Genomic DNA, 14,517 nt, shown 5'->3' with positions numbered 1-14,517 from the left:
ATTGTCACTCCCAAATCCATGGTACAAAGCCTCGGAAGCCCGGCTGGGAGCCCAGACAAAAGCGGCCGGGGCGCCGTCAGCGGAGGGCATATTCCTCGCTCTACAAGTTGCCGAGCTCACCCTTGGAGGGCTCCCGGCCCACCTCCAGCCCCGAAAAGGAAGCGGGTAAATGGCTATTTATGGCCTGATTGATTACCTTTGCCAATAGCTTTCTGATTTTGTTCCAGATGGGATGCCTTTGCCTTGTAGCTCAGGCTTTCCTCGGATACATGGCCCGCTATCAACAACTAATGGTGTTCCCCACATGACCGGAGAAACGGCTAAATAAAAATTACCCTCCTCCTGCCCAACCGGTGTTAAGTCTGGGGCAAAGCTATTACAACGTTTTCAATCTAGCATTGATTCCAAGCCCTCTCCCCCACCCCCAGGAAATGGCCCCCTAAAAGATTTCTGTCTTGGAATGTTCCTGGTTTTGGGGCGGAAGTTTAAAATTTTGAATGCCAGTGTCCCAGAGACTCCCTGGCTGAGGACTTATAGCACCTAAATGGATCGTTCTTAGGGAAACATTTAAAAGGAAGAAATGGAAAGGATGTGTTTTGTAAAACTGTTGGAAGCTATTTGAAACTGCAGGCAGGACCTCGGGTAACGAATTTTCTGTTAGCTTTCTCCTGCAAGGCCTCTTCTCCCTTTTCCCCGACAGGACTAGATAAGTCTGGGCTCTCTAGTGGGGATCCTGTTGAAGCCGGTGGAAGCTGGTGGGAGTCTCCTGGACCATGGCAGCGAATGGAACATTAGACTTCAGGGGAAGTCATGTTCATTTGCAAAATTTTCAGTCACCCTTTCTGCATTTTCTTGCATCCCAGATGCAGCAGTTCCCACCAGCATTTTGTAATTAAATAGAGGAAAGACTGGGGAAAATCTTTTCATTTCTTCCTTTAAAAAAATTTCATGTGGGCCACTAAAAGGTAATGACTGAGCATAAAACCCGTCCACAAGGAGATCAAGGCAAAGTGGGATGGGAAAACTCACCCATCCTCGGCTTCTCTGGGGTCTGGCTGTCTTGCGCTTGGGATGGGGGTAGGGCTGAGGGAAAGGGGGCAGAATTGGATCCGCTGCAGTGCTACACTGCTGTTTGTCCTTGCTCCTGTAATGGAGGCCGGCAACTTCCAGGTGGGCAAGACTAGCTTCAACCTAGCCCCTGATGATTGCTCGCCAGCCAGAAATCACCAAGACGCCACTGAAAGCATTAAAAACAACACAACCAAAACCAAAGAGCAGAAAACACACAAATGGGAAGCTTTGAGGAGAAAGTGGCTTGGGGTATAGGCTTACTTACCAGGTTCAGGCCAGAGGAAAGCTCACACCCATTGAGAGCGCAATTATGTTACTATCACTGAGGACTGGGAAAGGAAAGAGGAGACTCCCCTTCCTCCCAATTATGAAAACTTCACTCTCAAGCTAGCTTATAATTCCTCTCCCCCAACCACTGCCAAAATCCAACACCCTAGGCCTCCTCCAGCTTTTCTCCCCCATCTCCCTTCCCCTACTAGTCTATCACTCCCCTGCCCAAATGCCCCAAACAGGGAGTGTAACCAGAAGATAATCTCACCATAGGCTTTCATTTCCACCATAACATATTTCCATTTCAGAAAGCAGAGGGAGCAAACTCATTTCCAGAGTTTATTGCATTATACATGCGACCAGAACATGCACAGAAAGGACAGGTTGCTGTTGTACTTCTACCAAACCACAGATGCACCACAAGGGAAAGGCTACAAGGCATAAATCGTCAATATCCCATCTCACCAAGGACAACTGCTAAATTCATTTGTGAAAAGATACATTGTAATGTGCTTTTTAAGTCCCCCTCCCTCCAACTTCTGGGTTTTCTTAATCTTTTTTTTTTTTAAATATATATGTCATTTTTAAAGTACTGGATGTATTCAAAATGCCATGAGTTCATGGACTAACCACACACATAGACCTTTTGTGTTAGGAAAGACATGAAAAAGTCACATTGCTGGATGGATGGATGGATGGATGCTCTACAGTTCCAATAAGTTAAGACCCAAATGAAAATGCGCAATAATAGTTACCCTGCATTACGATGAAAAAATAATAAATTACACGTGCTAAGTTTATATATATATATATATATATATACTCATAGGGATTACAGATCACTTGCAGCACGAACATAATGACCCCAAAGTCACATTCTAGCAGGAAAACAAAATACAACAAAACAAAAAACAAAGAGCAGTGAAGGTTTTGTTTCCGCTTTCCCAGTTCTCCAGCACTGGGCCCTGGAACGCGGTGCCCCCTCTCCAGTCCTGGCCTCTGACCGGCCTCAGACCTAAGAAAACGTGAGGTTGGCGGTCAGTTCTCGGATCCGGTTCTCTCGGCTCATCTTCTTGAGTTTCATTCGGCGGTTTTGAAACCAAATCTTGACCTGCCTGTCGGTGAGGTTAACGCTCTTACTGATCTCTAGGCGGCGCTCGCGGGTGAGGTACATATTGAACAAGAACTCTTTTTCTAATTCCAGCGTTTGGTGCTTAGTGTAAGGGCACCTCTTCTTTCTGCCACTCTTTGCAGTGAGCCAATTGCTGGTTGGTGTATCAGACTTGATTTCCTCTAACAAAATTAAAGAGAGAAGAAGAAAAAAAATCAAGAGGTTTTTTTTTTTTTGTTTTTTGGTTTTGGTTTTTGTTTTTGTTTTTTTCTTCAGTCTGTTCAAATGTACCCTTGGCCGTGACCCTGCTGGCAGCCAGGCCGCTTTGGAAAATGCTAGTATTAAACATTACTCACATGAAGTGGGCCTTGGAAGGGAATCTTACATTGATGCCACATTACTTAAATGACATGATGGCAGGACAGTCTGCATTTGGGTTCTCGCTCTCTCTTTCAACTTTCTCACTTGTACAAAACATTAGTAGAATAGTAAACTTTCCAGATCTCCCCAGCAACATTCTAAGGGTTCAGCTCCTAACAGGGACGGAGGGGAATACGCCACGACCTTGACAAGCCTACCAACCCCACTGCTGCCTCAGGTCCCCAAATCTGCCACTTCTTCCCCACCTCTCCTAGGCAGTCAGGGAGCCCGACAGTCAGGTTTATAGGTGCCCATTCTCTTTCAAAAGATAAATGGGGAAGCGAGACACCTTCCCCCACCTTGCCTGGGTATTGTTGCATTCCCCAGAATTTCCTTAATTTTCATGTTTTCTTGCCCCCACACTAAAGCATTCCCCCCAGAAAGGGAGCCCCCTACTGTGGCCCACCTCTAAGCACTGGGGGAGAGGAGGAGGGTTCCTTCTCAAAAAGCCAGATCCCTGGCTCTTTGCCTTAGCCCAGCCCTAAGGCTGGCCTTGCAGGGAGGGCAATGCGGGTTCCACTCTCCCCCTCCGCCTTTGCCCTCTTTGCCGACGGATTGCAAAGCCTGCAGCACTTTTCCTAAACAAAGCCAAGGTTACCTAGCCCAGCAAAGGCAGTGAGCCCTGTTTCCCAACTCAAGCACCAACCAGCCCAGCCATCTCTTTCCCCTCACCACCCCCAAGCTCGCAGGATGCGGGGTGCATACACTTGAACACGAACACGGTGCCCTGGATCACCTTAACATGATCACTGGGCTCAAGGCAAAACTGGAACTGCAAATCTGAGCAGGAGAAAAGAGGCTCTGGGGTCGTGTTTATGAGCCGCAGGTCTCCTTTGCGTTCTTTTGTTGTGTTCAGGTCTAGCTCAGGAAAAATAAAACCGGCAAGCTTTTCCTCTGCCCGGGCGCCATCAGCGTGGGGCCAGGACTGGCGGAGAGGGCCAGGGCAGCAGGGGAGAAGCGGGGACTATCTCAGGGCTGAGATCACCCCTCTAAAACCAGGCGGAGCAGCACCTGCCAAGTCGGGCTCCGGCTCGGCGCTGGGAACCCCGGCACTCCCTCTCTGCCGGGTTCCCGGGCTGCGCGCCCCGCTGGGGTGGCAACTCTGCTCATACCGACCTTTGCTTTCCTTCTCCTGCACTTCGGGACTGGACACGGAGACCTCAGCCAGGCAGCTCCTCTCTTCGGGAAGGCCGCCTTTGGCCTCGGGGCTCTCCACCTGGGAGACTTTGGTGGGCTCCTGGCCGCTCACGGGCTCGTTCATCTTCTTTTCCATCTGCAGCTGGGCAGCGGAGAGCTGCGGCTTGGCCGCGCCACGAGGGTTGAGCTGGAGCATGACAGTGGAGCTGCCTTCGGGACTATTATTGTACTCTTGGGTTTTCCCGGTGGCGTAGGTCTGACTCAGTCTAAAATATCCAGGGACGGGAACCTCAGGGTTCTCAACGGGACAAGACTCAGGGACCAGCCTCTGGTACGAAGGGACCTCGGCCGAAATGAGTTTGTTGCGCTTATCAGAATACATGCAGCAATTGGATTCTTCCTTAATGTTGGTGGTGAAGGAGCAAGTGGGGACTTGCTGTGTAACAGGTTGCTCTATTCGACAAGATCTGTTCGGATCTGTCCAACTGTCTACTTGAGGTATATAAGGATGCACATTCATACCCATATTTTGGTGGTTCACTTCTCTTTTGGCCAGAGACGGGAGCAGTCCACAGGTTTGCATTCCATAGGTCCCCATGTCTGCGCTAGGTGGTGGCATGTACATGCTGGCGCTGCTGGAATAAAAACTGTCACTCCTGCAGGCACTGATCAAGGAATCTACTAAAAAAGTATTAGCAGCAGGAGAGCTGTTGGGAAAGGACATTTTGGGGAAGAATTTGAAGAAGAGAGATTGTGTCTTTGTAGGCTGACATCTCTAGGAAAACATTCCCCGTGTAATTGTGGATGCCTCTGCCGACCACATGACAACCAAGCCAATGAGATTTGAAAATGGCCTTGAGCCGCAGCCTCCTCTCGGGTCACGTGCTCCAGAGCCTGGCCGGCCGGCCGCGTAAGCACGGACAACAGCGACATCTACTACGCGCCCGCGATAGTGCGCGCTGGAGACAACCGGTCCAGCGCTCTCCGCCGCCCTCCCGTCCGCCTCTCCAGGGCTCGCTCGGCCAGCCCGCCCCACTCGCGTCCCCCGCTTCGGCCCCGGGGCCCAACCGGCGGAAGGAAAGTCTCAGCTCTAGGGGCCTCCAAGTGGACACGCACGGACGGGGAGGGAAGCCAGAGTGCCCTGGCGCCAGCGCACAGAAGCATTCCCCCCACACACACCCAGGCAGAACGCGCTTAAGAGGGCCGGGTCCAGGACAAGCGGGTGGGGGCGCAGGCTGGTTAATTTAGTCCCGGGCAGCCCAGCGGGAAGGTGAGTAGGATTCCGCGGGCCCTGAGACATCCCACCCCAGGGGTCCAAAGGAAAGATCCCTTGGGGCTAAGAAGCGGCCAAGGTGTCTCTAGGAGGGCGGAGGCAAAATGGGCCGCGAGGGCCGGGAGGCCAAGCAGCTGGCCGGGCCCGGATCCCCATGGATGGGTCGGTCCCGGCGTTGTCCTCCCGCTCGGTCCTCCTGCCTGGCTCCGGGTTCCTATGCGCCCCGGCGGGCTACACGAGCCTTCGGCTCTCCGAGGAACCACACCCTGACCTCTGCGAGGCCGGACCTCTGGGAGCTTTCAGCCCAGAGACAATTCTTTGCCGGCAGTTCACTATCCGCGAAAGCGTCCCTCGGGCTCCCTGCAGGAGAACTAAACAGAGGTTTCTCTCCCCACACCCTGATAATGGAGGGCAAAAAGGAAGGAAGAAAGGAAAAAATAATTTAAGAAAAGGGTAAACTCTGACCCTCAGAATCCAGAAGTTTTAGAAAACTGACTGGGCCAAGAAGGACAGAGAGAAATGCAAAGGTGTCATTTTGGTTCTTCTGCAAAGAAAAATGTTTTCCTTTTATGGATTTTGTAAAAGCACTGGTTTCTGACAAGTGCAAGGTACAAAAGGTTGTGGAATTTATTAATACATATTAAGAAGAATCAGGGCGATCAATAAAATTCTCATCTACATTCTTGGGCTACTTGGTAATTTTCTTGCTTCTGAAGGTTTTTAAAGAGTTATGCCCGCTGTTGCCACACATGGGAAGATACTTTATTAACAAATCAATCGAGACTTTGTAAAGGATAAGATTAATAGTTAAATTTACCATAATGGCGTTCACTTTATGAATTATTGAAAATTATACTATTGATTTTTTTCCCTTCGCTGCTAACCAAGAAGGTCAATTTTTGTTTTAATACAAATTGTCAAATATTAAAAGCTATACTTTTGTCAGAAGTTGAGTTTTACAGTTTTGGACAATTCCTAAAATTATTTGACAAGGCTTTGCTTGGGTAAGGGAGGGGAAGGAGGTGGGAATCTTAGTTCTCTGTTTCCTTTGGTGAGGGAAACTTCTATAAAGAGGATATGGTCTGGGGTTGTGGTCCGGCTCATTAAAGAACCACCACTACCACCACTACCACCATGGAAACTCAGAGTTTTATGAGAAACTGCAACAACTTCCTCCCTCCCTCTCTTGTTGCAGGCGGGTGAGCCGCCCTGCAGAAGCCCGGGCCTCGGGGCAGCAGCGGGGAGCTTTAACCTTGATTTCCAAAGACTTGCCCTGAGTGAGGGGCCGGCCAGGGCTTGGAGCCGTCCTTCGGCCTGCCAGGTTCCCTTCCTGCCAGCCAAGAAACTAAAGCGGCCCCAGAAACTCTGACCATGAACCAGTTCTCAGTCCGGGAGGGCATCTGTGTTCTCTTTTCCCCGTACTCGCTGGGGCATGGGCTGGCCTTGGATTTCAGGCCCAGAGACTGAACTTGTGGGTAAATTGGGTTTCCACCTCAATAGAACATTTCTTTGGGGCCTGATGTTCATTAAAGCGCCTCAGCATTCTGGGGGACCTAGTAGCCCGCCCGCTCCTTTACAAAAACCTTTCCCAAAAAACCCTTTGTCCCTCTTCCCAAAAAGGAATCTCCCCTGGCCTGGTTGAAACAAGCGTTGAACATTATTTTCGGCCTTGGGACCGTTTCGCCTGTTCCCTCTCGGTGCTCTCGCCCAAACAATAACCTCTTTTAAAAAACTCCGCGGTGGCAATGAGACAGACCTTTTAAACCTTTACGCAGCTGTTCAAATACAACATCATTGTCAGGTTAAAAGCCTGGCGCCTCTAACTGCTTTGGCTGCAGCATCCCAGCATAGCCTGAGGTTTAAACATTACCTTTCCACAGGGGTGGCTGTTTTCGAGCTTGGGGGTGGCGGTTGAGGATGGCAGGAAAAACAAAACAAGACAAAACATAACTTTTGACTCTAGGTTGCTAAGGTACTGTTCAAAGCTAACAGCCACTGACCAGCGCCCTGAAATTTGCTTTCTCACATAGTAGAGATCTTGTTTCGAGCCAGGGCTAAGCGTGCCCAAAGCTGAATGAAGTGCCCGCTGCACTCGCTTGCCGCAGGCGCCGTGACACTAGCTTGGCGCTCCAGCAGTATCGAGTGTCGCCCTTTTGCCTCTCAGACAGGAGAGCTGCTGGGAACTTGTTTGCCCAATTTTCCCTACCCTAAGAAAGGCAAGACTGTTTAATCTAATCGGGAATTTTATGCCCATCAAATGCCCTTTCATAATCTTTATTTATACATGAAGAAAACATACAGGCTAAAAACAAGCAATTCCTTGCGGGCGGGTAGGTCTGCAGTGAGCCAGAATAGGCAGGATGTGTCTTCAGAATTTGAGGACCTTTCCATTTCAGCTTTCAGTGGCTTTGAGCTCAAAGTCACTCCCATATTGGTTAGAGTTAAATAGGTTTTTACTCACAGACAAAAATGTGTATATCAGACATAATTTTGAATCTGTTCTCACAAAATTCTATTTTTTATCTTTAAAATTTCTGCTTTCAGACCCGCTCCTTGAGACAAGAGACTGTCAATATTTTGAGATATTTTATCATTAAAAAATTGAGCAAGATAGAAATAATACAAAAGAATGATCTGAGCCCCAAAGGATGGAAAGTGTGCCTAAGACTCTAAGGCTGAGGTGAGACAAGTGGAATAAAAAGGCAGTGCTCTACAGGCCAGCCTTTATTTTGCTTACGAGTATTTAATGTAGCTGATGTTTTCGATCATCTTTAGATCAGTTGGAGCAGTTACCATTAATAATAAATCAATATTGCACCATAAAGGAGATGAATACCCATATTTGTACCAAGACGCCCTTCTCCCTGCCACAGTTCTTTCCAGGGAAAAATTAAAAGAACAGCTTGAACAAGAAATTAGCATTTGTAATCAAAAAGTGGCTTGCATCTGCACTCTTGTCTCCTGGAAGAAAAGTTGAAGCCCTGGGCCTGAGTGGACCTGTGGGCTCTTAGGGTCACCCCGGATTAGGGTTCTGAGCCACCTCTGGGCTGTGTCACTCTTTGGGGACAGAGCGGATGGAGTCAATTAAAAGCTGTCTTCCCCGGGCGCTCCTCCGGGTTGCACTGTGCACCTCCAAGCCAAGGTGAAAGGAAATCTAGGGGGCAAACGGGGAGTCTACCACCAATGCAATAAGGGGTCTATCCAGACGTGCAACAAGGGCCGGCGGCCGGAGAGCCTCCTTCTGCACAGACACAAAAGACTCCTACTTTGCGCATTTCCCTTCCACTTCAGAGTCTGAGACCTTGGCGCCTCGGGATCCAAGGCCACTCTCCGCAAGCCCCACACACTCTGAAAGATGGGGGTGGGGAGAGGTCTTCAGCCCCCAGAGGTTCTGGTCTGATCCCGGGCCCTTGTCAGGCCCATCTTGGGCGCAGGGAGGAAAGGAACTGCAGACCGCTGAGAAGCGGTGTTTCGCAGGCGGCTGCCAGCCAAGTCCGAGGGGCCCCCGCACAGCCAGATGTGCAGCCGCTGGGGCCGCCTTGAGAGGAACACAACGACATTTAGGGAGGGCAGCTCTCACTTCACATAGACCGAGGACCCCGTTCAGCCTCGGGAAAGGTAGCGTCACTATAGACAAGCTGGACCGGCGGTCAGACTAGTGGAGCCAAGGTTGCCTGCGGGGAACACCCACGCCACTCGTTGGAGCCTCCCCGGGGGGCTCACTGGAGCCCCGGCCTCCCCACCAAAGCTGAGGCCAGCTCCGGGAGAGGGGCAAGCGGCAGGCCCCAGGGCCTTTGGTCCAGGGCTTGGAGGGCCAACAAGGCCAGCGCTAATTCTGGGGGTTGCAGGCTCTTCACAATGAACTTCGGGGAGGGAAAGGGGGCAGTCATCCTCCCTTAGAGAGGCCAATGTCCGGGAGCCCTGTCTCCTCTCTTGTGAACTCCGAACGGGGACACAGGCCCTCCCCAAGGTCAGGGGCTTTGCTGGAGGAAGGAGGGCACGCAACGAATGCACTGCTTCTGAGAGCCACAATTCAACTCTGCTCAAGACCGGCGTGCAACTTGGAAGGGTGGCCAGTGTTCTGTCAAACGCAAAGCCCGTTTGCTTCAAATACATTCCCCGTTCCACAACGCCTTGAAGTATAAACGTTTCCCCCGAGTGCCTGCTGCCTCCCGTGTCCGCATCAGCCCAGCCCGGCCTGGGCACACCAACTCACAGTCCTGCCGGCGCCACCCGGTCGCCACTGGTAGCCGCGCACTCCAGGCACGGCCGCGGGCTCCCAGAACGATTCTCCCAGTCCCCCATGCATCTTATTTTTTCTGAGAGACATTTGGCTAAGTGGCCCGCTCCCTGATCTGTTATAAACAAAAGCCTTTTAATCATCCCAGGAGGTCTGACAGGGGGTAAAACCGATGAAGGTTTTTTTTTGTTGTTGTTGTTGTTTTTGCGGGGGGAGGGGGATGTTAAGTAGGGGGTGTCTAACCCTAGACAAGGCTCTCCACACTGAAACCAAGAAAACTGATTTTCCCTAATTTAATTAACTAGCAGTGGCTATGGTATCTTTCAAAATGCATACATTTATCTTTCAAAACTCTGCTCCACACCATCTGGTTATACCAAGGTGTTCTTTTGCAACAGCTTTGTCTTTAAAGAGACAAAGATTAGGCTGTTTCGTGAATCTAGTTGCTCCGTTTTCTGTCTCTATACAACTTCTCACACCTCATGGCTGCTTAGAACAAATAAACTAGCAAACACCTTAGCTGCCGCCTGTTTCTAAGGGGTTGAGGTCGCCTATTAGAATCCAGTGTTGTACAGACAAGGTACCGCGGCCTCTTGGTCAAACGCGGCTTCTGGAACGTGAGCGCGCCCTCGTGTGGATCTCCAGGCCCCTGCAAACGGAAAATGGTATCTCGGGTTCGGCTTGCCTTGGGTGGTGGGCACACAAGCTTGCTACGTTTAGATGCAGTTTTAAAAAATAGATGGAAACAGAAAGAAAAAAAACAGTTTTAAGCTCATGGAATGATCATACTATTAGGGCACTGACATTTTAACCGATGTCTAGAATACCAAAGGAATCCCCTTCTTAACGAAATTTTTCGATTGTAGGCTTTGTTTCCATTGCATCTTTCACCAAAGGATGCTTTTAAAAGCATTATAACTATATTTCCTTTTGTTCCTTATTGTAGAAAGTGCAATAATTTATTTCACAGGGTGGCAAATTGCTTTCAAATTTAATGAAGGTGTAAGGCTGCACAGAACTTCCTCTTTCAAAGGCTTGATTTCAAAACTGTAGTTCTTCATTAAAGCAAAGAGGACCACTATTTAAGACTCCCCGCCAGAATTCTCAGCCTTTCCTAGCTGTAGTGAAAGCAGCTAGAAGGCATTTTAATCTAATCAGTATTTTTAAAAAGAGGTTGACTGCTATTGCATTACACAAACGTTTGCAGGGAAATTAAGGTTATTGATCCTGAAATTAGGAATTTTCTTAGATTTATGGTGAGCTCCTGGTATGATTTTGTGTGGTCATAAATGTGTGTGTGGCTCTCTATATATGTGAGCATGTATGTGTGAGAGTGGGTGGCAGCTGAAAATCAAGAAGAACCTTAAGGCGCCTAATTATTCAGAAAGGTTAAAGGTGATGACCTTGACATTTTGGAAGTTCAAAGGCATACATTTATGCACTTATTTTTTCCTTCCCAAATAAGGCTTAGCAATTTTTTAAATTGCATTTTGAAGTGCATGACTCCTTGGAAGATGCATGGGGTACTGTGCATTTATAGATTTATATTTTGTCTTTGGGCTTAGGAGAGGTTAAGAGTCATAAGATTCACTTCACTCTTTTCAGAGAGAGAGCTTTTCTCACTTCTCCAGTTTATTGCACATTGCGGAAATCTCTTTTGGGCCCACCAGAAGGTGTATAATATAACCCAATTAAGCTGTTTAGAACTGTGGCTTTTATGGTGTTGTCTAGACAGTTCAAGGTTTTGTAAACAGCCTGGCCTGGCCCTGCAACATAAAGTGCAGTAGAGCCCTCACCACATTCTTTAACTTGAAGCGATAAATGCCGTGAGAGGGTCTGCAGCTCCTGGCCCTATTTCAGTGGGGGCGGGGAGGGTTTACCTTCCCTGCTCCAGGTCCACTTATGACACCAGCAAGCCCTCTCCACCTACGATGACTTCCTTTTCAAAAACTTCTCCCTTCAATGGAAGGTTCTAATTTTGGTTTCTTCTTTTTTAAGGGACTGTGGCTCCTTGTTAGCTTGTAAGAGATCATTTGGATTTTCTAACCAGTTTTTAAAAATGGTTGCTGTCTTTTCAGAAATCCCAAGTTCACTAGACTAGGGGTGGGGGTGGGAGTTTGCTTCTTAGGTTCCTGCTGCCCCAGCCTTACTGCCTGGAGAAGGCAGCGCCAGCATTGCTTGGTCACATCGTCAATTCAGAAATTCATCACTAACATGATTTTTAAAACTAGTGTAACCTAGAGGTGGTGGGAGGGTACGACTATTATTTTAGTGGGACTAAAAAGTATTTCATTCGATTTTCAGTTGCATGGGTTCTGGCCACTAAAATATCCTAAGGAGGCACTAAACCTCAAGGAGGAGAATTCATACAGTGTATTGAAGCTGTAACCTCCATTTTACTAGAAACCATTTATTCACACAAAAAAAGACAGTGACTCATGCCTTGATATGACAGACTAAAGGTACATTTCCCAAAGTTTAAATAATCTGCATTCACCGAAGAGGAAGGAAGGGATCTCTTAAAACTCAGAGCAAAACACCAGCGCCTTCTAGCACCCCCAACCCGGCCCAACTTCCTACAGACCCCGCCGTGTCCCCACGAGGACTCGGAGAGGGGGGAGGGGGAACGACAGCACATTGGCGGTAAAATTGTAAAGGGACGTTTGCATTTACCATTTTCCCCTTATTAGGATCCGCTCGGCCAAGTCCCGGCCTCGTCCGCAGGCTGCAGTGGTCGCTGGGAGGTCCCGAGTTGACCGTGGGAAGGAATCGTGAAGTTCCACAGAGAAGAGACGTCATTAAACCCAAGGACAGTGGGCCTGCGGAGAGCAGGCTGGTGGGAAGGAGGGTGGGTGAGTGGGGCTGGGGAGGGGGCGCTTCCTGGAGCTCTCAAAATAAGGGGTTTCCAGTGAAATACTGCAGACGGTCTCTGTTCAGTTTCTTTTCTTTCATCCTGCGATTCTGGAACCAGATTTTGACTTGCCGGTCAGTGAGGTTGAGCATCCGAGAGAGTTGAAGTCTTTTCTCTTTGTTTATGTACACGTTAAAGAAAAACTCGCGTTCCAGTTCGCGAATCTGGTACTTGGTATAGGGACAGCGCTTTTTCCGGGACCGCTGGGGGGCAACTGCAAGGCAAAGAGACCAAGCGGTGAGAGAGGCCGCTGCCTGACAGCCCCCACCCGCCCGCCCGGGCCACTGAGCGAGGGCCAGGCCCTGGCCCAGTTGGGGACGTTCTCTGCCGCGGCTGAAAGGCCCTGCCTGCGTCGTGGGGGATGATATATGGGCGGGCACAGGAGAGAGTGCGGGCGTGGACATGTGTTCACGCCCGGACACACACACACACACACACACACACACAGAGAGAGAGAGAGAGAGAGAGCCTGGCACGGAGGTGGGGAAGCAGAGGGCAAGGCAGGCTCTAAACTGGAACCTGAGGGAAGACAGACAAGAGCAGGCCCGCCGGGGCATCTGCTTGACTCCAGCGGCGCGCGTCAGCTAGCGGCTTGGATAAAGTCCAGTGCAAGGATCAAACTCCCCCCACTTCCCCACCCCCCGCCTCTCTCCCTTAAAAGCAGGAGGCTCCGGTGTATGCACTCACACTGGCTTGAAATCTCCCTCCCTCCCTCCATGGTATCTAGCAACCCTCTGCCCAAAACTGGGAAAAGGCTCTCCACAGCGATTAATGTCCTCCTCGAAGTCTACCTTAAGCCCACCTAAATTGGTTTCCTACCATAAACACACTTTACAACGGCCCGGGAAATCTTATAGGATGTATAAACCTCTTCGAATGCTTATAAAGTAGCACATAAAAAGGCGCAAGCAGAGGGAGGCCCCCGCCGCCCCCCCTCCCCCGCGGCCCCCGGGCCCACCGCTTGCCCAGTACCCGGTGCCTACCTGCGCCGCCGCTCTTCTCGGCCCCCGCCTCTCCCGGGGGGCCCTCGCCGTCGCCACTGCTGCCTTCCGCTGCCCCCTTGGGCTCCGAGCCAGGGGTCGCCTTGGTGCAGGGACTGACCCCGCCGCCACCAGCCCCGGTCTTGGGGTCGCCCTTGTCAGCTGCGCCCTCGGGCTGTGGCGGCGCGGGCGGCGGCGGGGGCTGCGGCCCGGCGAACGGGGGCCCGGGCGCTGCCTCGTAGAACTGGTCGAAGCCCTGTGGCAAGATGCCATTGCGGCCCACCGCGCTGTAGAAGTTGGAGGCGGCGCCCGCGGGGCCGTGCGGCGGCCCCGGCGCAGCGCACACCGGCTCAGGCGCCTTGAAGAGCACGTCCGGCCGGCGGCCCGCGGGCGGGAGAAGCTCGCGTTGCATGGCCGCCTCCTCGGCCGCCGCGGCCGCCGCAGCCGCCGCCGCCGCCGCCGCGTAGTAGGGAGCGTAGCCCCCCGCGCCGCCGCCGCCCCCGCCGGGGCCGCCCCCGCTGCTGCCGCCCCCCGCGCTGCCGCCGCCGCCGCCGCCGCGGTACGGCCACTTGGCGCGCTCCAGGCCGTAGTCGCGGAAGGCCACTTCGCGCACGGGCTGGACGTGCGGCGCCAAGTTGGAAGAGTAGGGGAAAGTCATCTGGCAGGACGACGGTTGGGAAAGGAACGAAGGCTTGCTAGCGAAGTCAGACGGGGCCACATAGTAGGCGCAGCCCGGCAGGTACATGCTGGCTGCGCTCTGGCCGCACTCGTCAAAGTCGTTCATGGCTCCGCGGCGTGCGCGCCAGCGAGCCCCTGGCCGCTCCCCGCGCAGCCAACCTGAGCCATCGATTGCACAAGAGGCTTGGGCCAGGATCAACTAAGCAAAAATCCCCACCGGGCGCTGACGTGCAATTCATCTTGATTGATTCTGGTGGTAATTATGTCACGTGACGCCATGAAGAGAAATGTCCTTATATCTATATCAACGCTCGCCAACACGCCCTGGGACGGCTCCTGGCGCCGAGACGCGCGCGCTGGGGGCGGATCGGCTGCCCTCTGCCGCCAGCTCTCCCCGGGCGCTCCCTGACCAGGCTGCGCCTCAGG

At 51.4% G+C, this 14,517-nt stretch overlaps 2 protein-coding genes across 2 annotated transcripts; both read right to left on the bottom strand.

Annotated features, from left to right (window-relative positions):
• Positions 1–1,667: 1,667 nt before the first annotated feature.
• Positions 1,668–4,879, bottom strand: HOXD10 (homeobox D10). The gene is made up of 2 exons (XM_004032835.5): positions 3,989–4,879; positions 1,668–2,634 (listed from the first exon to the last, which is right to left on the bottom strand). The coding sequence occupies exons 1-2, from the start codon at positions 4,731–4,733 to the stop codon at positions 2,357–2,359; spliced, it is 1,023 nt and encodes a 340-aa protein (XP_004032883.1). The 5' UTR covers positions 4,734–4,879; the 3' UTR covers positions 1,668–2,356.
• Positions 4,880–11,799: 6,920 nt separating this feature from the next.
• Positions 11,800–14,273, bottom strand: HOXD11 (homeobox D11). Its single transcript, XM_031008418.3, has 2 exons — positions 13,417–14,273; positions 11,800–12,647 (listed from the first exon to the last, which is right to left on the bottom strand). Exons 1-2 carry the CDS (start codon positions 14,195–14,197, stop codon positions 12,412–12,414), a joined length of 1,017 nt encoding a protein of 338 aa, XP_030864278.1. The 5' UTR covers positions 14,198–14,273; the 3' UTR covers positions 11,800–12,411.
• Between the last annotated feature and the right edge of the window lie 244 nt (positions 14,274–14,517).

Source organism: Gorilla gorilla, chromosome 11 (assembly GCF_029281585.2).
Source record: "Gorilla gorilla gorilla isolate KB3781 chromosome 11, NHGRI_mGorGor1-v2.1_pri, whole genome shotgun sequence".
Lineage (NCBI taxonomy): Eukaryota > Metazoa > Chordata > Mammalia > Primates > Hominidae > Gorilla > Gorilla gorilla.
Note: the sequence above shows the minus strand (reverse complement) of the source record. Positions and strands in the feature narration are given on the sequence as shown.

Coding starts and splice junctions, on each gene's coding strand:
- HOXD10 (XM_004032835.5), bottom strand. CDS start 4,733: ATGTCCTTTCCCAACAGCTCTCCTGCTGCTAATACTTTTTTAGTAGAT. Junction 2,635..3,988: donor GCAGGAGAAGGAAAGCAAAG/GTCGGTATGAGC, acceptor TAATTTTGTTAG/AGGAAATCAAGTCTGATACA.
- HOXD11 (XM_031008418.3), bottom strand. CDS start 14,197: ATGAACGACTTTGACGAGTGCGGCCAGAGCGCAGCCAGCATGTACCTG. Junction 12,648..13,416: donor CGAGAAGAGCGGCGGCGCAG/GTAGGCACCGGG, acceptor TTTGCCTTGCAG/TTGCCCCCCAGCGGTCCCGG.